The sequence below is a fragment of the Prionailurus viverrinus genome, chromosome A1 (assembly GCF_022837055.1).
Source record: "Prionailurus viverrinus isolate Anna chromosome A1, UM_Priviv_1.0, whole genome shotgun sequence".
Lineage (NCBI taxonomy): Eukaryota > Metazoa > Chordata > Mammalia > Carnivora > Felidae > Prionailurus > Prionailurus viverrinus.
The window spans coordinates 173,365,113-173,390,056 of NC_062561.1; the positions used below are offsets into that span (position 1 = coordinate 173,365,113).

A 24,944-nucleotide genomic window follows, 5' to 3' on the forward strand; every position below is an offset into this window, starting at 1 on the left:
GTTTATTTATTTATTTACTTACTTACTTATATAATCTCTACAGCCAACATGAGGTTTGAACTCATGACCCTGAAATCAAGAGTCGGGGGTTCCTCTGACTGAGCCAGCCAGGTGCCCCAACCTTCGTGCCATCTTGATTAGAAATTTCCTGTCTTTAACCTTTTGGTTCACCTTTGTTAATTGGGTTCTGTTACCTTTTTTTTTTTTTTAATTTTTTTAATTTATTTTTTTTGAGAGAGAGAGAGAGAGACAGACAGGGTGTGAGCGGGGCCTGGCAGAGAGAGAGACACAGAATCTGAAGCAGGTTCTAGGCTCTGGGCTGTCAGCACAGAGCCTGACATGGAGCTCGAATCCAAGAACCGTGAGATCATGACCCCGAGCCGAAGTTGGATGCTTAACCCGCTGAGCCACCCAGGCGCCCCAAGTTCTGATTACTTTTATTCAGTGAAGTAGATTTAGGACAAGGATGGGAAAATGTTTTCTAGAGATTGTTGAAAGGATGTGTTAGGATAACTTCAGTATATTTTCATTGCTAATTGTGGTGAAATACCAGTTGTTGAATAAGCAAGTGATTCCTGTGTTTTCAGGATTTCATTTTGTTGCTTACTATTTAGCAAAACAGTATATTTTATTGTAATGAAGCTGACTTTAATATGCATTTACATAACTTAATCTTGATAGAATTTGTACAGAGGAACAATTGGTTGGTTTATTCTACTTCTTCCTATAGGTTTATAAAAGATATTAGATAATAGGGAGAGGATTTCATTGTGCTGGTGCTCTTTGGGCAGCACATTTTTTAATCTTACTTAGGGATTTTTATCTGATATCATTTGAGAAGTTAATGCTATTCTCTGTGCCAGGAAAATTAACTATGTACTATAATACAGGAATGGATTTGATCCATAGAAGATGTGGTATCAAAATTTTTGTCTTTGATGTCTGTGTATGTGAGTGAGCTATTAAAAGCTTTTCCTGGTAAATATGATGAGAATGGATGCCTAACTTTATTTTTATTTTGAGAGAGAGTGTGTGTGTGTGAGTGGGGAGGGGCAGAGAGAGGTAGAGAGAGAATATCTATCCCACCTGGGGCTCCAACTCCTGAACCATGAGATCATGACTTGAGTTGAAATCAAGAGTTTGGTGTTTATTTGACTGAGCCACCCAGGTGCCCCTGGATACCTAACTTTAGAGGCAAATCAATCTTCATCACTTCTAGAATTGGGAGTTTATATCTGTTACTTTATTATATTTGTTCTAAGTTTGGTTGTACAGGGTTTGAAGCTATGTTTAGGGCTGATGGCTCTTTTCATTTTACCTCATATTGTACCACTTCCTCCCATATGATTCTTCAGCTATAGTCTTTCCCAGCTCTAAGCGGAATGCCATTTTCCTATCTGGCAAACTCCTATTCATCTTTCAAGTCCAGCTCAAGTGAATCCAGCGGACTAGAGTGCTGTCCATGACACCTTCTTGAGATAACCACCCTATTTCACAACTCACACCGTACCTTAACCCATGACTGAGTTATGTATTCCTACAGTATCCACCTACCTCTTGGCATGTATATTGTATTACAATTATTTTCTTTTTTAGGCTGAGTTCCTTAAAGAGCAGTGCTTGCTTTATTAATTTCTGAAGTCCGTGTGTAGGATGGTACCTGTTACTTATTAATATGCACACAGTACATATTTGAATGCACTAAATGCATTACTATTGAGATAATTACAAGTAGTATAGAGCAAAATAACAGTAACACAAAGAATATATTTGCCTATTAATATTTTGCCATATTTGATTTATTACATTTGATACATATGTGTGTATGGTTTTTATTATTATTGCTGAATAACTTGGGAATAAAATGCAGACATAATGCCCCTTAATCCCTAAATACTTATGCATGTAAATTTTTTTTTAAGATAAGTGTACTCTTTTTTGGCGGTGGGGGGAGAGAGAGCATGTGTGCATGTGTACGCAAACCAGTGAGGGGCAGAGAGAGAGGGAGAGACAATCCCAAGTGACAGCCTGATGGCAAGGCTTGATCTCACAAACCATGAGATCATGACCTGAGTTGAGATCAAGACGCTTAATCAACTGAGCCACCCAGGTGCCCCTCTTTCTTTCTTTTTTTTTTTTTTCTTAAAAAAATTTTATGTTTTTAAAATTTTTTAGTATTTTTTGAGAGAGAGAGAGAGAGAGAGAACACAAGTAGGGGAGGAGCAGAGAGACAGAATCTGAAGCAGGCTCCAGGTTCTGGGCTGTCAGCACAAAGCCCAACACGGGGCTCAAACTCACGAACCATTAGATCATGAACCTGAGCTGAAGTAGGGCGCTTAACTAACTGAGCCACCCAGGTGCCACTCTTTCTTTTTTTTAAATACCAAGTATATACATGCACACCCAGTCTGACATTTCCAGAAGTAGGAAATACAAGTAATGTTTCTCCTTTTTCTGTATACCACAGAACATTTTTCAAGTGAGTATATTCACCTTGCTTTTAAGATAAGGAACAAAAGGTTTAGCATACTTAGGAATTTATAGAAGTGAGGTGTCATGGAGGAGCCTAAGTTGGGAGTCATGGACCATACATGCCTGAGAGAAGGAGAGATGTGCCTTTTTTGAGGAATGTAGAAAGATGTACATCGAACTGACAAGAGAAGGCAGAAAGATGAAAGAAATAAGTAGGAATAGCTCCTCTACACCTGGATCTTGCAAGAGATTCAGCCCTGGCCATGTGTTTTAATATCTTCTGCCCCACTGGTTGGTTAGGAGTTGCTGAAACCAGAGGGAAGGACTTACTACAGTGTAAAAGATCCTCAGTGGACTTTAGACACTGAGAATCCAAAGCCTTTTTGATTGGGGGGTGAAGTGGAGAAGGACTTCATCAGAGTAACAAATGTTATTTGAAGAAGAACTTTAAGGCTAGAAGAGATGAGTAGTTTTTTTATTTTACACAGAAGCCCAATTTGGTAATCAGAGTAAGTATGGTTTCTTTGGTTGAAGGAAGAGGTAAAGGTTGATGTAACACCAATTCCTGAGATGTATGTTCTCCCATTTCCTCCTCCTCCAGCCCCTGAGGGAAGGCAGTTTTAGAACCATGCGTCTGTCTTTTCACTAGTTTTCAGTTCTTTTGCGTTTGCCCCCCACTCACACACAAATGAGGTTGTAGCTCTACTTTTGAAATCTGTCCGTAAAAAAAAAAAAGTTAGTATTAATCACAATTCAGTTTTCATGTTTGAAAAATAGTTTTATTTGTATAAGAGTTTTTAGTCTGTAACTTGGTGTATGTAGATTCATATGTGCTGTTAATAAAATCATATGTGGTCCCAGCTTAAGAGTTCTGGACCCAATTACAATGAGTGTGTGTGGTGGTGGAGGTGGGGGTGGCTGTTGTTCTCACACCAACAAGCAATTGACAGACACTGGCTGCGTGTCCTATAATTCAGCTCAATTCTGAGTTTGTCTACCTGGATAGAATCAAATCCCACAGGTTAAGGGACTCCTACAAGACTGCCCTTCACTTCAGATGACAGTGATAAGTCCAGGTTTCTGGACTGTCATCTGAATTTCTGTATTTCTGACCTAGATTGGAGGTTCCAGCGGCCCCCCTCCTTGGGTTCAGTTAATTGCTAGAATGGCTCTTAGAACTGAGAAAAACTGGTTTATTTAAAAGGATATATAACTCAAGAACAGCCAGATGGAAGAGATGTAGAGGGCAAAGTATGGAAAAAGGGTGCTCTCTCCTACTGTACCACTCTTCCCAAATCTCCATGTTCATTAACCCAGAAGTCACCGCCCAGTTCCCCACCCCTCGGCCTTTTGGGTTTGTATAGAGGTGTCTTTGTGTAGGCAGTCTTGATTAAATCACTGGCTGTTGGCTTTTTGAGCTCAATCTCTAGCCTTTCTCTCCTTCCTGGTGATGGGAGGAGGGTGGGGGTTGAGGGTGGGACTGAAAGTTCCAGTCCTCTGAGCTTGGTTGGTTCTCCTGGCAGTCAGCCCCCATCTTTAGGTAGGGGCCAGAAGTTACCTCATTAACATAACAGAAGACATCCTTGTGGCTTTCATGCTTAGGAAATTCTGAGGGTTTTAGGAGGTTTGTACCAGAAAGGTGATGAAAACCAAATAATATATTTTTCTTATTGTAAACCGCAGTATCACACATCTTCCTTCATTGAATAGGTGAAGAACTTAGGCTCAGATATATTAAAGGGGTTTATCCATAGTTGAACAGTTCAATAGAGGCAGAACTAGAACCCTAGAGCATTCTGACTTCTTGCCTAGTGTTTTCATGCCTTTACTTGCCTGGATATTTCTGAGTTTTTGCCTTTGAAGTAAATTTTAACAAACTGGAGGTCTAACAGCAGCAATTGAAAATCATCCAAATTTATTTCCAGGTCTTTGAAGAAACTGGTTTTGATATCAAAGATTATATTTGTAAGGATGATTACATTGAACTTCGAATCAATGACCAGCTTGCTCGTTTGTACATCATTCCAGGAATTCCAAAAGACACAAAATTTAACCCAAAAACCAGAAGAGAAATTCGGGTATGTAACTGAAAGAATTTTCAAGTTGCTAGACAGTATTACAGTATTCAAGTTGCAATTCAATGAAGTAGGAAATTGCTTTTAGAAACTCCTTGATGATAATTCAATGAATTCTTTTCTTCTGTCTCAGAACATTGAGTGGTTCTCCATTGAGAAATTGCCCTGTCATAGAAATGATATGACTCCAAAATCCAAACTTGGTTTGGCACCTAACAAATTCTTTATGGCCATTCCCTTTATCAGGTATGTCCTTGTTTATCAAAATACTAAAGTAATCTTCGTATTTCTGATAGTTTCTTTACGTAGCCCAGTTTTAAAAGTGAATTCTTAATGTTTCCATAGGCCATTAAGGGACTGGCTTTCCCGGAGATTTGGAGATTCCTCAGACAGTGACAATGGATTTTCCTCTGTTGGTAGCACACCAGCTAAACCCACTGTGGAAAAATTGAGGTAAAGAAATACATTCATAGGATTCCTACCTCCTGATAGTTTTTTTTTTTTCTTAATTTTTATTTATTTTTTGAGAGGGAGAGAGAGAGAAACCGAGCACGAGTGGGGGAGGGGTAGAGAGAGAGAGAGGAAGACACAGAATCTGAAACAGGCTCCAGGCTCCAAGCTGTCAGCACAGAGCCTGACATGGGGCTCAAACTCACGGACTACAAGATCATGACTTGAGCCAAAGTCAGACATTTAACCAACTGAGCCACCAAGGTGCCCCTACCTTCTGATAGTGTTTAACACTAACGTATTACTTCCAAAGTTTCCAGAGGTGTTGAATTCTTTTCTGTAGGTACTATTTTGTTACTAGTCTCATAGATAATAGAAATTTTTTTATAAAGGGTTTTTAATGAGGTGAAAAAGGTTAATTGGAGTTGGAAAGGAGCTTCAGGCTCATTTTAAAATAGTATACACAAGAGGGTACCACCTTTTTAGATGGATAGAACATGAGGAAAAAAAAATCTGTGTGTTTATAGTTACTTCTCTATTCTTATAGAAGTTGAATCTGAAGGTGGTTGAATGGAAGATATGTTGAGGTTTGTTTTTGTGCAGGGAGATGAGTGCAGATGAGTAATTTGTTCAGAAAGATAGAACTGTGAAGACGTGGGGTGGCTTCTCTTCTTTCCAACATAGACTGTTGTACTGCAAAAAGTGACTGTTATGTGGACAGGAACCACAAAGAACATTTTCTTGGTTGGAACTTAATTGTATCCAAATCAAAATTACAGAGTAGGCTGAGTAAGGAATTTTGTTAAATAAGCATGTATGTTTGTAATAAGCTTGCTAGAACTTTGTTAGGTTCAGAGAGAGTTGCATTTTACATTTTCTTTAATTTAATTTAATGTTCTGTTTTCATCCCAGGGCTTCAAAAATTAAACAGGAGTAACCACATTTATAGTCAATATTTTTAAATACATAGGGAATATTCCATTTTAGCTGGGTTTTATGAGGACAGGAGTTTGGACTAAATGCCCTGAGAATCATTTCTGCCTTTCAGAACCTATGGTTATAATCACCACATTATATACTACTAAAGTAAAACACTGTAGAAAAAGTAGACAGGAGTGTAGGCAAAATTAAAAAGAGACAAACATGCAACTAAAAAGTTATGAAATAGTGACACTGTTTGGAAAAAAAATTGTATGCTTATTCATGTTTGGGTCCACCATAATGTGTGATAGGCCTCCCCTATCTTCTAGTCCTAGGCTTTGTGGTCCTGGAAGGTGGAATAAGGACATAATAAAGCAGCTTTAACCAAATTTCAAGTTTCTTAGGCGGGGATAGTGTGTTTTTAGCATATAGACTAATGTCTTTGGTGATGTGTTAGAGGAAATACCTGAATTTTGTCTCAAGAAAGTAGGGATGCTGCAATTTTATTATAATTAAAAAAATTTTTTTTAATGTTTGTTTATTTTATTTTTTTTTTAATTTTTTTTTTTCAATGTTTATTTATTTTTGGGACAGAGAGAGACAGAGCATGAACGGGGGAAGGGCAGAGAGAGAGGGAGACACAGAATCGGAAACAGGCTCCAGGCTCTGAGCCATCAGCCCAGAGCCCGACGCGGGGCTCGAACTCACGGACCGCAAGATCGTGACCTGGCTGAAGTCGGACGCTTAACCGACTGCGCCACCCAGGCGCCCCAATGTTTGTTTATTTTTGAGAGAGAGAGAGAGAGAGAGAGACAGAGTGTGAGCCAGGGAGGGGCAGAGAGAGAGGGAGACATAGAATTTTAGGCACGCTCCAGGCTCTGAGCTGTCAGCACAAAGTCCCAACGCAGGACTCGAACCCACAAACTGTGAGATTATGATCTGAGCCGAAGTCAGACACTTAACCGACTGAGCCACCCAGGCGCGCCTATTATAATTTTTTAATGGGAAAGGAGAAGAACTCTCAAGTATTCAGAAGCAATCACTGTAATGCAGTTCTTTGGATCAGTGACTCTGGACTGTATTATACATGTAAATGGTACTGTAGAATATTGGTTTTTTTGTTTTTTATTACGGACCAGTGCATGAGTACAACCTTTTACAATCAAATTCTTTCATACAAGAATTTGAGACCAGACCTTTATTTAATTTGCTCATCTATTGTCTTCAGCTCCTTAATTTTTTTTGCCCTAGAATATAGCTTAAATTTTCAGTTCCTCTTCTACTTCAAATACTATACTTTAAACATCCTGGTGAGAATGTGAGTTATCTGTCCTATTAAGAAGGAATATCCACTTACATTTGTTAGTTTCAACTAAATTTGGAATTATTTTCTTGAGATTTTTAAAGGTATGATCAGTTATAGGGGGAGGTAATGTGGTTAATTTAGAAAAGTTTGGGATTAAAAATAATACTTAGTTCATTCAAAAAGTAGTGAACACCAGGCCTTCACTGACTGTGTCCTTATGTAAGGTACATCCCAGTGCAGGGAGATGATAAATAAGAAGGTAAAGTTTGTAATCTGGTGTTAGAAGAACTTTTAAGTGAAAATTTTCTGATCTGAATTTTATTTTTTAAATCTTGGTATAGTCGAACCAAATTCCGCCACAGTCAGCAGTTATTTCCTGAAGGTTCTCCTGGTGACCAGTGGGTGAAACACAGGCAACCACTGCAGCAAAAGCCATATAATAATCATTCTGAAATGTCTGACCTTTTAAAAGCAAAGGTGAGTGATAATACATTTAAAGATTTTTCTAATGTTAGATTTGATTTTGAAATGTATCTGAATCGAAGAACTGCAGATTAACAGTTAAAGAGCTCTGAATTGTTGATCAACGATTGCTGCATTCCTGACTTGTGATTTGAAGCACGGCTGAGTCTTCTTAACCTTTACAGTTTTGCTGTAAATCCAGTGTAGTAAGTAATCAGAATTAACATCTAACTTTGGTATATATGCAACCAGTGAAAGGTTTATTGTTGTATTGAATTTAGTGCATGATTATACCACACTTTATTTATCCATTCTACTCTTAATAGACATTTTGGATGTTACCTGTTTCAGGCTTTTATAGACAATACTACTGTGAATATTTCTGTACATATCTTTGGATGAGCATACACCGTTCTTTTGTGTATAGGTAACAAACAATTTTTGGATCCCTGGATATACCTGTGTTCTTCAGTATATGCTGCAAACAATATTCTCAAGTAATTTTATATCCCCAACAAAATATATGAGAGCTTGAGTTGTTCCACATTCTTACTAATTCTTGGTATTATCTGCCTTTATCATTTGAGCTACTCTTGTTTATTTTCATTCTTTTAAAAAATATTCTGGGTTCATCAAAATTACAAACTTTTTGCATTGAAAAGTACAATTAAAAGTGGTTATAGTGTTAAACTTTATGTATATAGTATCACACTAAAAAAGCAGATACCCGAAAGAGCAGGATAAAATTGAATTAAAAGTGTGTGGTAATACGAGTTTCTGAAAGCCTATTTCCTTACCATCCTTTTTTTTTTTTTTTTTTTAATTTTAGTTTTTATTTTTATTGGGAGTATAGTTGACAATGTTACACTAGTTTCAGGTGTACAACATAGTGATTTAACATCTCTACATGTTAGCTGTGCTTACCACAAGTATAGCTACCATTTGTCACCATACAGCCACCATACAGCTCCATTACAATGTGATTGGTTATATTCCCTGTGCTTTGCCTTTTATTCTTGTGACTTACTCCATAACTGGAAGCCTGTATCTCCCACTCCCCTTCACCCATTTTGCCCAGCCCCCTACCTCTCTTCCCTCTGGCAACCATCAGTTTGTTCTCTGTTCCTTATCATTAAGTTAGCTTACTGTTTTCAAGCTATTTTAGGAACTGCTTAATTTTTTCTGTAGGTATTAGATAGGATATAAATAAATGTATTTTGGTATATTTTAAAATATAAAATATTTTATTCACACTGTTTTAGTCAGTTCTCTTAACTGTCCTTTCAAAACCTCTAAGGGCAAATTAATGTTTAAAAACTATTTTGGGGGGCACCTGAGTGGCTCATTCTGTTAAGCATCCAACTTCAGCTCATGATCTCAAGGTTCGTGGGCTCGAGCCCTGCGTTGGGCTCTGTGCTGACAGCTAGCTTTGGGTTTCGTGTCTCCATCTCTCTCTGCCCTTCTCTTGCTCATGTGTGCTCTTTCTCAAAAATAAACATTTAAAAAATTTTAAAAACTTTTTAAAGTTAAACTTAGATATTTTTTTGGTAAGAAAATTAACTCATGTTAAAGCACTACAATTGCAAGATGTCATCTACTGAATGTTTAGGTCTTTAGGTCTTTAGGTCTTTAGGTCTAAATTTAGGGATAATGGCCTAAACGTTAAGAATACCAGTCTTGGGGCACCTGGGTGGCTCAGTCGCGTCTGGCTCTTATTTTCGGCTTAGGTCATGATTTCATGGTTTGTGGGTTAGAGCCCTGTGTCAGGCTCCATGTGGAAGTGCGAAGCCTGCTTGAGATTCTCTCTTTCCCTCTCTCTGCCCCATGGGTGTGTGTGTTCTCTTTCTAAATAAATAAATGAATGAATTTTTAAAAGTTCTCTCTTTCTTTCCCTCTCTCTTCTTCTGCTTCTGCCTTACTTCCATGGACTCTCTCTCTCTAAAAAAGAAAAAAAATACCCTGCTCCCATTTTTTTTTTTTAACTCAGGCATTGTAAACAAAATCTGTAGATAGAAATGGGATAAGGCAAGATTGCTAGGGACCTTGTATTTGCCATTTCATACCTTTAGAGGAATCTTGGCTTTGTGAAGCACTGTCTTCTATAAGAAAATATTGATATGGTATGGTTCCCCAGTGTTTTAGGAAAATTTTGGGGGAGGACTTTGATAAATTCCTAATCAACCAGCTAAAAAAAAATCTTTATTTTGAGCTTTTTTATTTTTTTTTGTAGCGCAGGGCTCAATCTCACAATTGTGAGATCATGACCTGAGCTGAAATCAGGAGTCTGATGCTTAACCAACTGAGCTACCCAGGCACGCCACCAATCTTTATTTTGTATAAAAGAGATTATTAATTTAAAAATGCTTTTTTGTTTATTAATAATTTAAAGCAGATTTTAGGTAATAGTTGATCACATCTGCTACATATTTCTTGTCCTGAGAACTGTGGCCAGTGTACCTTAGCATTCCCCTCACAGAGAGGTGTTTTTTGTTTTTTGTTTTTTTTTAAGGCAAAGATTGTCAGATTGGATTTAAATGTTTATTTCTGAGAGCGAGCCTGTGCGGGGGAGGGGCAGAGAGAGAGAGGGACAGAGGATCTAAAGCAGGCTCTGTGCCGACAGCAGTGATCCCGATGCAGAACTCAAACTTGTGAACTGTGAGATCATGACCTGAGCTGAAGTCTGACACTCAACCAAGCCACCCAGGCATTCCTAGAGAGGCTTCTTTGACCGTTGCTTAAGCTTTTCAAACTTGTTCCTCTCCCCGCTCCCATTCTTTTTTTAACTCATGCATTGTAAACAAAATCTGTAGATAGAAATGGGATATGGCAAGAGTGTTAGGGACCTTGTATTTGCCATTTCATACCTTTAGAGGAATCTTGGCTTTGTGAAGCACTGTCTTCTATAAGAAAATATTGATATGGTATGGTTCCCCAGTGTTTTAGGAAAATTTTGGGGGAGGACTTTGCTAAACTCTTAATCAACCAGCTAATTATATATATATATATTTTTTTCCCACATATTCTTGGCGTTATATTCTTTTGTCTTATTGCATTATACTGTAGATTTATATTTTATTTCTTCTTATTGGAAAAACAGAATCAAAGTATCAGGGGAAATGGCAGAAAACAGTATCAGGACTCACCTAATCAAAAGAAAAGAACAAACGGGGTCCACAGCCAGCCAGCCAAGCAGCAGAATCCCTTGATGGTAAGACTTATAGTTCTAATGCTAAGAAGGCAGTTCACCCTTTTTAGGAGGGGAGCAAGGGCATTGTCAAGGCACGTTGAATTAATATATTGACAGATTTTTGTGGGGTGAAATTGTGCATTATTTGCTCACTTAAAATATCTGGCTACTCTCAGTTACAGGTTTCTAACATGCAGTTGCACGTCTAATTTTTTATGTAGGTATTTAAATATTATTAGTACTATGAAAACAATGCATAGTCAACCCTGCTTTCTAGAAAGAGCAAGTCCTCATCTATTTTTCTATATGTATTTTTCTAAATAGAGTCTGTATTTTAATAAAGTTAATAGTTAAGAAGAATATCACTGTTTTTTTTTTTTTTAAGTTGATAGAATTTAGAAAATTAAAATGTAGCTGGTGCCATAGCCTTTAGACTAGGGCTAAAGACAAATAACTGACCATTTTGCTCCAGAAAGTAATTCATAATTAATGGGTCTCCTTGCTTATCCTTTCTGCAAGTCCTGGTATTTGTCTGTTCAATTTTCTTATAGTTTCATCTACTTTTCTTTTTTTTAATAAGTGGGTGAAAATAGTAGTTTTAAGGTTTTAGCAAAAAGTTTTTTACCTGAGTTCCTAGGTGCTGTTTACCTAACTTGTGTTTTGATTTCACAGGCAAAGACATGTTAAAGATCAGTTTACTTTTAGACTACTTGCCTCTTACTCTTATACTTTTTTCCTGTCTGATTGACACAGATGAAAAGAGAGCCATTTGTATATTGTTGAGTGTGCTGACAACACTTAAAAATAACCAGTTGGTATAACCTTCTAGAGAGTAGTCTGATTGTATGGCAAGGCAGAAGAGGTTCTTAAAGTGTTTCCCACTTCTCTTTTTAATAATAAAACTCTTTATTCCCATTTCTCTTTTTAATAATAAAAACTTGGAAATAGTCTATCCAAGAATATAATAATAAATGTAAATCCTAGAGCTCTGTAGTTGTTAAAGATAATGGTGTGGATTTCTATTTATTCAAAAAAGAATACATTCAGAGTATATTACATTTTAAAAGTAGGTTATAGAGTAGTCTTATGTACTGAATAATTCCACTTAATTCGTAGTAATTATACATGGATTCACAGTGTCTTCATAGAGAAAAAGCTAGAAAAATACACTGAAATGTTAAGAGTAATTCTCAGGGTTCAGAAAATTAATGAATAATTTTCTTTTTCCTGGTGTTTTTAAATTTTACATGTTATCAACTAAAAAAAGTTTTAGGCTTAAAATAAAAATACAAGTACGAGACTAGGGATGGTGATTATATTCCTGGTTTAATTTTCTTCCTGATAAATTTGATAATACGCCTCCTCATTTATATTAAGTGAAATGACTACGGAGGGTATGTTGTGTTTGTGTTTTTCTTAATAGAAATGTGAAAAAAAACTTCATCCACGAAAACTTCAGGATAATTTCGAAACAGGCAAGTCATTTTCTTTTTAAAATCTCTGGTGGTATTTGGTTTGGTTTTGACCTAACCTTGATTTTAGTCAAGAGTGTAATGGACTATGATAGATGAATAGGAAGAATTGCACATGATCTGTAGAGAGTTCAGGTATGTGGTCACGTTCTCTAAATAGGAAACTGACTAAACTGAACTTATTTAAATGATCAAGATGAAACGATTTTCCCTTTCAGTGTGCTATTTTTGTGTGTGAATGTCAAACTGTGCTATCCATGAATATTGTAAGTAAATACTAGTTAGAGGGGGGTAGAACCTAGTATTGTAGAAGTGAGGAGACTTCATTCTCATATATGTTAAGAGGAGCACTTATTTCGGAAGGAGATTATTTCCCACTTTTAGGAGGTAATGAGCAACTTTAAGGTGGTACCTATGGATAGCATTTATTAAAGTAACATTTGCAACGTCTCGATTCTCAGTTGTAAAGAGTAGGTGTGTGATCTGATTTGGAAAGTAATGATGAATGTAGAAAGCTCTTTGGTAATACTGATTTAATAGATTTGAAAGTGCAGTAGACTGTTTTTTGTTTTTGTTTTTGAGAGAGAGCATGCACATGTGAGTGGGTGGGGGATAGATAGAGGGAGAGAGAGATCCCAAGCAGGCTCTGCGCTCAGTGCAGAGAGAGCCTGACACGGGGCTCGATATCACAACCTCGAGATCATGACCTGAGCTGAAATCAAGAGTTGGATGTTTAACCAACTGAGCCACCCAGGCAAGCTCCTCTACAATGTTTTTTCATATATGCTGTTTTGAATTATTTGAAATCTCTGTGCAATAGATGTGCATTTATTTATTATTTTTGAGAGAGAGAGAGCACACAAGCAGGGAGGGGCAGGGAGAGAGAGGGAGACACAGAATCGGAAGCAGGCTCCAGGTTCTGGGCGGTCAGCGCAGAACCCGATGAGGGGCTTGAACCCACAAACTGTGAGATCATGACCTCAGCCAAAACCAAGAGTTGGGACGCTCAACCGAGCTACCCAGGGGCCCCTATTCACCATTTCAATTTAAGGCTTTCATATAGAAAAGCCTAAGAAATAAGAACCATTATAGTCATATTTTTTTGTAATACTGTTTATGATTTGAGCAAGATAAACACTATTTTAAAAGGGATGCTTTAATCCTATTTTGGAAAGTTAAGGTTAACTGTGAAGTAATAGGAACTATCAGTAGTTTGGTATATATAAGTTGTGAGGGTAAAAGTACCCTTAGTAGGATTTTCCTGGCCATATTGGGTGGTTGGGGACATGATAGACTGATAGTTTAATTAAGGCAAGTTCAGGAGTCAGTTACTTCACAAAATACTTAAAAAGCCTTATGTTCAGGAAGAAGGCATTAAAAGAAGGTATACTCTCATTTCATATACCCAGCTTAATTGGGTATGGTATTGATACATAAAACTTCAGTTGTTTTGAAAATGAAGTATAAATGGATTTTTGTCTTGGGAAACCTCATTTGAGATTTTCTTAATCTTTCATGGTCAAGTCTCTATTCTACCTTAAAAAAACAAAAAGTGAAACCCTGATAAGTTGGGAGTTTTCTTGTACCATGATTTTGAAAATTTGGATTTTTCTTTAGGTTAATGTGTTCCCTAAAGATTTGGTAAGCTCTGCTCTGCCTTTAGTTTTCTTGAATTGGCCTCTATAAATCTTATATTAACATTTGTAATCTTTACGGTGCTTACATTTTGATCTATGTCAACAGATTCCTTTTATGTTGGCACAAAAAACAAATATGGGAGGTAGATAAAAGTATGCCCATTATTGAAAGCATGTGAACATTAAGGGTCTTAAAAGCTGAGGGGCGCCTGGGTGGCTCAGTCAGTTAAGTGTCTGACTTTGGCTCAGGTCGTGATCCTTGTGGTTTGTAGGTGTGAGACCCGTGTCAGGCTCTGTGCTGACAGCTCAGAGCCTGGAGCCTGCTTGGGATTCTGTGTCTCCCTATCTGCTCCTCCTCTGCTCATGCTGTCTCTCTTTTTCTCAAATAGAAACAATAACAATAACAACAACAACAAAAAATGAATGCTTTAAAAATAAATAAAAGCTGAGATTCAGATTTTGAATGAATGTGTGAAAATAAACAATAATAGATTAGAAAATCAGCTGAGCCCCAGTTCAGGGAAAGGAAAGTATTTTGATGGTTCTGCTTATGTTAGATTTTGAGTGTGGGGACAAAAATATATACTGTATATGAATTCCTTTATAACAAAAGAAGGGAAGGACAGTATTTGAGTTCTTACTAAGTTACCGAGTGTATTTATTTTTTTAAACAGATGCTGTATGTGACTTGCCTTGCTCCGGTGAAGACCAGTTGCTAGAACATGCTGAGGGACAGTCTGTGGCATGTAATGGTCATTGCAAGTTCCCCTTTTCATCCAGAGCCTTTTTGAGTTTTAAATTTGACCATAATGCTATAATGAAAATCTTGGACCTTTGATAGCAGCAGATGTGTTGTAGAAGTCCCAAGATCAGAGACCTGTTGCATTTGAGTGGGTGTCTCTTTGAGCCTTACCTTTCTCAGGTGTTTTAAAGAAATGCAGGGAGGCAATGATGTTTCTGAAGATATTGTTCTCTGTGCAGAAGAGAGAGTAGAAAGAAACATGAGTTTGCACTGTAAATGCAGTTAAAACCTTTTATACAGATGTACCTTTTCAGTGTTTGGCCAACGAATTTAAGTTGCTTTTTATGAGAGCATTTTTTCTGTGTGATTGTGGTTTTTATTTCATGTTCTGGTCAAGAAAATAGTATTTGAATCATCATCATCAGGTAGCCAATATAATGGGAATGCTCCATCTATCCATGACAGTGATTGCAATAAGAGTTTCCTTATATTGACATTTTTAAAAGAAACTTAAAATTCACAAATACTAAATGAATGCAAGAACTGAAAATGTCACTGAAGTCAAGATTGCAGGTCATCTGCTTTGGTGGCATTTTGCGCATTTCTCTGCTTCTAACCACTTAGGTTCTCTAATCCTCCTCTGCTTGGAGATTTGTTGAAAGGTTATTTTTAGAGCCAGCATCTACTATGTAATGTTCATGTTAAAAACGAACTCTTAGCACTTCATTAAGGGACAAAGTCCTCAGCCTGGAGAGGGACTGAGTTGGTTGGGTGGGGAGTGGACACTCTGACTTGGCATTGAGAGCCTTGTGCAGTCAGTGATCAGTGAACCTGCTGGGGAGCAGGGAATCCAGGGCCCGGCAACTGCTTTGGTCTTGTCTTCACTGTCCTGCCATCAGTCCTTTAGTATTGTACAATGGTTTTGTTCCTGTGAAAATTTATTTTCTGTTGTAGCTGTGTAAATATGAATGGAATACTGACATTATTAAGTTTTACATTGCATCTCGGTATTGATCTCTGGAAACTGATGTATTAGGTTCCAATTTTCAGTAATAGCAGAAACTGACATGCTTTTATGGGCATGCTGAAGCCTCTGGACGAAGGAGCACGAAGGGAAGGGGCATATGGTTCAGGCAAGTACAAGTAAAGCATTTCAATAGGGGAGGATCAGAACGTGAAGGTAGCATATACAGAACTCATTCCTGGCACTAGATTTTGCTCCTTCAGGATTCTTAAATCTAAATAAGGGTGGCAGTGCCCATTTTAAGAAGGATTTCAGCTCTAATTGAGGACAATCACCAGGGCTTTAAAGGGGTTTAGTGTTTGGGCTGCCTCTGACCTCACTGAAGGTATTTCTTTTGAGGGGTGGTGTGTGAGTATATGTGTGCGTGTGCATCTGTCACGTGGGTTTTAAAAATCTTTTTTTACATGTGGTATCCACAAAATATATCTCTGCTTGTAAATTTTATTATAGAAATCTTTATTCTGTATAGATAGCCTATTTAATAGGGATTCTATATAACCCAGTGGGACTTTCAGAAGAAGTACTATTGTAAGGAATTCACTTGGTATTTCTTTGCTTTAGCTTTTAAATGGCTTGATTTTAAAGGAGAAATTCTATTTATTAATAAAAGTGTCACCCTCTTGGTGCTAAGCAGGAGAATTCACAATTACAGCAGTGTGTTTAAAATTAGGTTTTTCATAATCCTGCATCTTTTAATGTGATAAACTTGTGAATCCTTCTGTGACCTTTTTTAAAATGCATTATATGACTGCTTTTGGAAGCTCTTACTGTTCTTTCCAGAAATACAGCTGCTTTGCTTGGGTCTCCTTGAGCCATATTTACAGTTGGTCCCAGCATTCCAGATTTCTGTTAAATTGTTAGGCGAGTAAAAACTTAGTTTGCCTCGCAGGTAAATCATTTTCACTCACTTACTGTCATCTGGAAACCATACAATTTCAGTGATTGTGTGTGTGTGTGTGTGTGTGTGTGTGTGTGTGTGCTGTTGTTTAATTTTTTTCTATTTTAGTCAGTTTTTCTGGTGCCTAGAGTTGGGTTTTTCAGCTCTAAATATGAAAGCAAAAGAGATTAGAGTTAGTTACCAGAAGTATGTCCTCTAAAGGTGTGGTGAGCCTTTTTAAGAACCAACAGATTCTCTCTTGTCAATTACAGCAGTTTAACAATAGTTAAATGTCATTGCTGTTGTGCTGCTTCATTTAATGCACTGTGGAACAGAATAAGGGTATTGTTGGGATGGGATTTTGGTAACTTGAGGCTTTTAGCTGTGTTGACAGTTTGAGATAAAAAGATGTGAGTTAAAGTTTATGTGTGTGATACGACTTAACTATGCAGAAAATATATAAGTTGGGTGTACCTGTTTTATGTACATCTGCTATACTTACTCCCTTGAACCTGTGTATTTCTCAGTGTTCAGGTTACCTTGAGAAAGACCATGCTTAGCACAGAACTGGATTTCTCCTCTGAGAAATTATAGCATGGTTTGAAGGAATCAAGTGATAAAGCAGTGTGCTGAATATGCAATAATTTACTTCTGTGTGCTGCATTTTAAGAAGCTAGATGAGAAGAGTAGTTGTGTTGGCTTCATTATGTTTTATGTCTTTGAGAGAAAAATAGGTCTTTGAGTCCACTTTTTAAATGTTCTTATGTTCCAACCTTACATGTTCCAAAGTTCAGTGCACTGTGAATCTTTTTTTTTAATTTTGTAGGTGCTTTTATGTATAACTGTAATGATTTGTAGGATGTTAAGTGAAGTTTTTTGTACTTAACCATTGTTATCCAAAAGGTAGGGGTATAATTTACATGCTTTCACAAGCTTTTTGTTAAGAAAGAGCAAATGAATGGTTTTAGGATTTCAACCAGTGACACTCTCCTGAGACAGAAATTGAATGAAACCCTTAGCATGGGTAAAATTTGAAGAGGTTTGAAACTTAAGTTGGATTTTCATGTTAATATATAAAAACAAGTCTCCTGTGCTGTCAAAGGATTTGTGGTCACTGCTTGCTGCTTTGAGCTTTGGATATCCTTATTTTTCTATTAAATATCAATTAGTAAGTGCAGATAATGAAGATGTATAGCAAAATACAGCAAAAGTAATTATATGCTGTAAGATTGGGTATTTTGTCTTTTAAGGCTTTAGTAGTTTTGTGTAATGTCAAATAAAAAAATTCAAATCTAAGTGAATGGCATCCTTCCATAGGAATTAAATTTAAATTTTATTATAAAACTCAACATATTATGGTGGTCATTAGAAAAATTCAGGTCTAAGTGCATGTATGCATTGAAAACATTTCGTTACCTAATTCCCTTCCCCCCTCCTTTGGTTTCCAACAGGAGTTAACTTGAACAGTAAGGAGCAAAGTCGATATAAAAATTAGACTGCCAAATTACTTTTCTTACTATGATAATATATTGTGGCTTTTTATCTTTATTTTTGTACCAGTACTTCTCTCTGCCTGTTCAGAGATTGTGTTTTGATTGACATCTATTGTGTCTCTGTATTCTCTGAGGCAGTGTTTTCTTTGCATATTAATCATAGTTACAAGGTCAAATTCATTAACATGTTTCTGATTGAAGAAAGGTGTTACTTAGTGATTTTGACTCGGATTATATTCTGGCCTGGGGAAGGGGCTCATATGTATTGTTTTAACTTCAGATTAATGATAAGCAAGACTTATTTTGTCTGAAGGTGTCAATATCCTTTTCCTTTAAGTACCTATCTCTGGGTAAACAAGCGTTAGTAAAAGTACAGTTTTGTTAAACCTTGTTTTTGATAGTTGGATAAAGCCTGGCTAGTTCCTCATTTTATGTTCTGTCCTAAGCCTTTAAAGTGCATTTGTATAGTTGCCGAAAACTCTAAAAATGAGATTATGATGGGCTTTCTCAGCAGCTTTTTCTCCCTAGAATTGAGTTGCTCTTGAAGTTTATACTCCTGTGTCATAAAGATGGCAGATTGCAAATAGGCAGTAAAGGCTTTTTCCTGTGCTTGCAAAGTAGAGTTCTGGATTGCAGTTTCAAGGTCCAGTATAGAGAATTATTACAGAACAAAAATGCTCTGAGGGGAAGATAGCTGTAGTTGTTGGGCAAAGAGTGGAAGGAAGAAATTTTAGAAGATAAATCAATTCTTGAGTGCTGTCTGTTGTATTAGGCTAGAAACATGATCATTGCCTAGGCCAAGCAGTGTCTAATATATATGGCCATTACCAGGTGTTTCCTAGCTCTGGGTAAAGTTATTTTTTTACCGTTGCCAAGCAATCCAGTAAATCTTAAGTAATTTTTCTCACTTCAGAGACCAGTATTTGAGAGTGCAGTCCTTCCTGTGCTGATAATTTACAACTCCAGCTGCACTGAAGTGCTCTACTTTCTTACAGGAATGTGACTCAGAGCACCGACAGCCACGGTCAGGCATGTGTCATAGTCACTTCATATGGTAGCTATACATTTGTCCTGAATGGTGATCCATTCCTTTCCATCTAGTTTTCTTGTGACAAACCACATTACTATTGAAACAGTAGTCTAAAGCTAAGGAAAAGAATGAAGCTACCTCTCATACATGGGAGTGGACTTGGAAGGCTGGCTGCCACCAGCTTAGTTGCTCAGACTTTAAAGTACAAAGAAATGTAAATAAAAAGCTATGGTAAAATATGGAAGTTTTATTTTGAGAGATGTTTATAACTGAATCTTTACTCTGGGTCTCCAGATTAATGAAATCACAAGTAATGAGATTCCATTTGTCTTGTGTCTTCTGTGGTTAGCAGAGGGGATGGTCTAGCTCTAGTAGCAGCTTGAAAGCACAATCTGAAAATAACCGTGACAAGAGTGCTTGCATTAGCTGTGTCATATTGGCCAAGGGTGCTTGGGAGAAAGGGATTGGATGCAGAAATCAGTTGAAGTCAGTTGCCTTGGTTTGTGACTTCATCCCATATCAGCCCTCCTCTTAGTAGACTTCTTTTATCCAATGGAAGAATAAGGCCCTGAACATATATATGTGCTGCTTTTTTTTGGTGGGAGGGCTCTTGCAGGGGTTTGGGTGTTGTTTTGGTTCTTGGCTTCTATCTGTTGAATGCCATTTGAAGACTGGTTGTTTCTTAATTCTGTTTCTTGGTGTGACTGGCCGGGAAGAGGCCATGAGTCTCCACCCCACCCCACCTCTCCTTTTTTATCTCATCCCTTCTATAGGAAAATAGTTTGTGCTACATCCATATGGTGGTAAATCTGCCACAGTGGGAATTTACATGCAGTGATCATAATCTTGCTTGCCTTCTACAGATGATCTCACTTGACCCTTGGGCTGTAAGCAGACAGGCAGGCTATGGACACCTGTGCTGTTTTGGGTCTCTCAATGCATTTAGCTTGTCTTTTGGATTTGGGAACAAAGAAAACTTCTGTGTGGTTCTAGGGTAAAATGGGCAGTGTTCTGCTAGTCTTTAGTCCTTGAGTGGACTTTAGTTAACAGGTTGTAGACTTGCGGAGGTAGAATGTAATATTTTAATTTAAGCTGCTTTTAATTCGTTGACTGAGGTTCTAAAACAGTCTATAGCTACTACAGTTGAAACATTTTGGGCACAAATCTACCATTGTTAATCATTTCTCAAGCTTTAAGAAGTTAGTTCTTTGTAAAATACCTTGGCTGAATATTCTTTTGTGATATTTTAAGATCAACTACGGATGACAACAAATGAAAGCAAAGGTTTTCAACAGAATGCAGTTTAGCAAGGTAGTAACTATTCCTCAGTCGTTCGGTTAGGTGTTAATACTTTTTGCAGTGAATGAGTAGCAGTGGACTTAACACTCTTCATGTCCTGTATATATCATGTGCACTGATAGAGAAGCACAAAAGGTGTATCTACGAGAGTTTCTCTGTGCGTTTCACTACTGTCCTGGGGCACTGCTGTCTGTTCAATTTAGGTTTGTGTTTGGATGTTGTACGAGTACCGTTTAATTTCAAATATAAGTGTCCAAAGAATGGAGTCTTTAATTTTGCTTATTTGCTCATATCTCACTTCAAAGTTAGGACAGGAGACAACTGATTTTCCATTTTCTTACAAACTTTTTTTCAGTAACAGGGAAGGAAAATAAAACCCTGAACTATATTGTATATATATATTTGTGTATATTAATACACACATAGTATATATATATATACACACACACACACATATTTTCTTATGATTGTGTTTGAAATGCATTAGCTTAATACCTTATAAAAAATCGTCTTTGGTAAGTATTGACACAATTCAGATTATAAGTTTTACCTGTTGGCTTTAATGAAAACTTAAAACAATCTTATTTCAGAATAAAATAATCAAATGGAATTGTAGTTCGTGGATTAAGGTGAGATATTCTTATATATGAGATTGTCTTTCATCTAATCAAAATAAGGATATGCAGTTTAGTTTGGATGGGAAAGGGGATAAGAAATTTTTTTTTTTTTTTTAACCCTGCTATTTCCAAAACAAGGGTTTGAAGTGTCTTTTATGCTGTGGAGACTAGGTAATGTTCATGGAAGATGTGTAGTCTTAAAACCGTTTTCTTGGAAGTAGGTTTTAGTGTATACAAGGTGAAGCTATTTATGCTGAGTCATGTTAAATTTTATGTGGGACCTAAAAAGCTGGCAGAAAACAATTGAAGTGGTCTCACTAAATAGGATATTAAGAGAACTGGACTTTAGAATAAATGTGATAACTAGGTTTGTAAACTATTCAGTAATCATTTGTCTTATGTGGAATGATTTAACATTTAATTTTGCCTTAATTATCACAGCATTTTATTACTTTACCTTCTAGGGCATTTTAATGTTTGGAAAAAGACTCTCAGTAAACCATTGGAGTAATTCTATTTATGGTAGTAATGAAGTTCCTGGTGCTTGATTTGGTTGTCAAACAATTAGAGCAGAAAAGGTACCCTCTGAAACACCTGTGGGGTTTACCTTGTTCTACAAATTGAGACCTTTAGAGTGGATTTGTGTTTCTGGATTTATTATATTCTGGCTAAACAGTAGCTTGGTCTCTTTCCCTCTGTGTTAATGGAAGGATGAGGACTGATTTTCACTTAATTTGGATGTGGCTATTATAAATTAAGAATTTCCAATGAGTTTAAATGTTTGCCGGATAAAGTCTACTAGAAATGCCAGCTGCACTCTCCACTGAGAAAATGAACAAAGACCTGTCTTAACAGTTATTCTTTTTTGAAAGCTTTTTGATGTAAATAACATCAGTTTAGAAATTAAAAACCTTTTATCATACAGAATACAATTTGGATGAAGGGAAGTTTCCTTTGTATTTTAAAACATTTTTATGGTTGATTGTTCAAATATTGGCTTTCTGTAAAAATATTATCGTGTTACATTTAGACTGTTTGTAGTGCAATATCAATAAATTTTGCTGCTCCAGCAGTTTTAATTACTACCTTAACCTGGTTTCTGCTACTGTTACTTATTATATTTTGGTTGTGTCTCTTTGGACTGATAAAAAATGACAAGTATGAGATAAAGACCTGCTTACATGATGAGAAGAAATCTTAAAAGGTAGAATGTGTCTGCAAAAGTGAAAATAAAGAACTGGTATGTATTCTCCATCTCAACAGTTTGGTTATTGCTTTAAAGCAGAATTACAGTTACATACATACAATCCCTTATATTTCTTCTAGAACCAGGCTTTCCAGATAGAATGCTTGACAGTCCCAAATAGAATGCTTGACAATCCTTGGATCTTCAGAAAAATCTATTCTTCTCCACTAGAGACCTCAGCTGTATGATTTTTATTTAAAATTTTAAGAGGCGGCCCAAGCTTTCATACTGAGAGCTGACCACACACTTCCAGGAAGAGTGTTTCTCTAACAGACGTGTTGCCATCCTTTCTTGTATTTGTGTGTGACTTCCTTGCTCTTCCAGTTCTTTTTATTTTTTTAATGTTTTATTCTTGAGAGAGCATGAGCGAGGGAGGGGCGGAGAGAGAGAGGGACACAGAATCTGAAGCAGATTCCAGGCTGAGCTGTCAACACAGAGCCCGACGTGGGGCTTGAACCCACAAGCCATGAGATCATGACCTGAGCCGAAGTTGGTCGCTCAACCGACTGAGCCACCTAGGTGCCCCCTCCAGTTCTAAATTATATTCCATTTCCCTGATTTTTCGTTAGATAACTTCCCATTCATTCCAAGTTTTAAAAGGCAGCTAAATAGAAATTGGCGATAAATGAGGTTTCTTTGGCTGTTTTGACCTAATATACTATTTTCTAGTCCCCAGCTCTGACCCGGGCTTTCGATTTAATGTAAAGCATCACAGGTTTGATATTTACATGTTAAACAGTATTGCAGGAGGGGCACTTGGGTGGCTCAGTCGGTTAAGTGTCCGACTCTTGGTTTCAGCTCAGGTCGTGATCTCGGGGTTGCTAGTTAGTTTGAGCCCCATGTGGGGCTCTGCACTGACGGTGCTGCAAAGCCTGTTTGGAATTCTCTCCCTCTTGCAAAATAAACTTAAAAAAAAATTAAACAGTATTGCAGAAGGACAGCCTTACCCTTTAATGAACACAGTTAAAGTACATCATGGAATTAGAAATATTTATTCAGAATATAAGAATGTTTGTAAAATATTATAAATGTCTCTGTATAAATAAATGGAGTTTTTTTTTTAAATTCTATATCAAATAACACAAAGTAGCTATTTTACAGCAGCTAAAACTAAAGGCATCTGGAAACATTTAAAGCATACAAGTGAAGAATCTAAAAAATTACAAGGTATAGTACAGTGTTAAGTGGCAACTTTAAAATGAGACTCTCAGTACAAACAGTAGAACAATACTGACAAATGCAAACTTAGTCACATGTGCTTTAATAATTGACAGTACATTCAAGCAGGTTTTTCTAATTCAAGTGGTTTAAAAAGCACATTTTCAAATAGGAAACTGAAATCTCATGCAAAGTAAATAAGTCTTGATAATATGTCAAGAAACTGATTAGAAATAGAAAAGTGAACATTTCATTATCTTTGCATTAGGTTCAAACAAAAGCAGATTCTTATTAGGGGCTCTCACTTGGCAGTCCTGACAGGAACACTCTCCATGAATTCTAGGAGTTCTACAAACAGAATATTTTCTACATGGATTTGATTTGCAAAAAGTGCCAAAGTGAACAGTACAGCAAGAACTACCTAAAGGCAGGTCATCTGTGTGAATGGAGGGTGAGAATTCTGTATATAGCTTGCTTTATTCTGCTGAGCTGGGATTTCAAATGATTAGTGGGTGATTTGTAGCAACCTCGACTATGGAAAAAATCAAGTCAAGGGTATGGTTAGGGTCTGGTTATTCCAGTAGCAGTTGCTGTTACTGGGCAATGATTTCTTGGTCATATGTAAGATCTTAGATGCAATGTGATAAGAGAATTTATCAAATATTAATCACAAATGCAACCATTGTCTATGTGAAACTGTCTTCCTCTGTACAGGAATTGGTAAAATGAGAACGCATGTATAGCTGCTTTTCAGTTTGTACCCTTTTCACTTGTTTATATATTTTTTTAATAGCCATGGAGTGCTCAGTGATGATACGGTGGCAGCAGCCACCATCATTAATAGTTCTTTTTCCAATTCTAAAAAGTCCATGCTTGGCAGCCTAAGGCATGTCTCTATTAGTGAGTCACATGAAATTAATTAGAAAGTAACTTCAAGTGTGTGAAATGGGGAACTTGAGAAGGCCACAGAGTCAGCGCTCACTTGAGCCCGGCTGACATGAACACAGGTTTCAGCGACCCAGAAGAGGATTTGGATAAACTTCAGTAAGAACTGTGTGTGCAGCAGGTAGAGTTTGCAAGCCTCAGTGAGAGGTGATGATTGTGTCAAATAGGCCATTGGACTGGATAAATCAAAAAACATTTGCTGTGTGGTTTTTTTTGGAGATTTTAAAAATACTATTCTACAAAGCTGTCATTTCAGAAAAAAACCTCCAAAATGTTGCTTCTGCTCCCTTCCCTCCCAAAATGCCTTGGCAGCCCTATGACTGCACCCTGTTGAATTCAGTGAAATTTCACTCTTCAGGTGATTCTTTCCCTTTGGGTCTCTGCTGCATCAAGAAATGTACGTACAGCTGTAAACTAAGTGAACATGATCTTTGCACTTTCTGCAGTTTCACAGATGAGACCTAACTCCCAGTTAGGCATTTGCAAATGGCTTCAAGTTTTATGGATCCTTAGGATTTCTGTAAGTCATTA

The 24,944-nt window shown here is 37.1% G+C and overlaps 1 protein-coding gene across 2 annotated transcripts in view; it reads left to right on the plus strand.

The window, feature by feature from the left end:
* Positions 1-24,944, plus strand: part of DCP2 (decapping mRNA 2) — a 77,708-nt gene that overhangs the window by 28,914 nt on the left and 23,850 nt on the right. Inside the window, exons 5-11 of one of the 2 annotated variants that reach the window (XR_007156450.1) lie at positions 4,398-4,550; positions 4,681-4,793; positions 4,893-5,000; positions 7,566-7,701; positions 10,784-10,894; positions 12,297-12,348; positions 14,657-18,883. Coding sequence is in view for 1 of the 2 variants with exons in the window: in XM_047878966.1 (XP_047734922.1) it covers positions 4,398-4,550; positions 4,681-4,793; positions 4,893-5,000; positions 7,566-7,701; positions 10,784-10,894; positions 12,297-12,348; positions 14,657-14,820 (837 nt within the window). In the remaining variant the exon portion in view is untranslated. Of the gene's footprint in view, positions 1-4,397; positions 4,551-4,680; positions 4,794-4,892; positions 5,001-7,565; positions 7,702-10,783; positions 10,895-12,296; positions 12,349-14,656; positions 22,156-24,944 lie in introns of those variants that run through there. The other variant, XM_047878966.1, reaches the window with a different exon arrangement.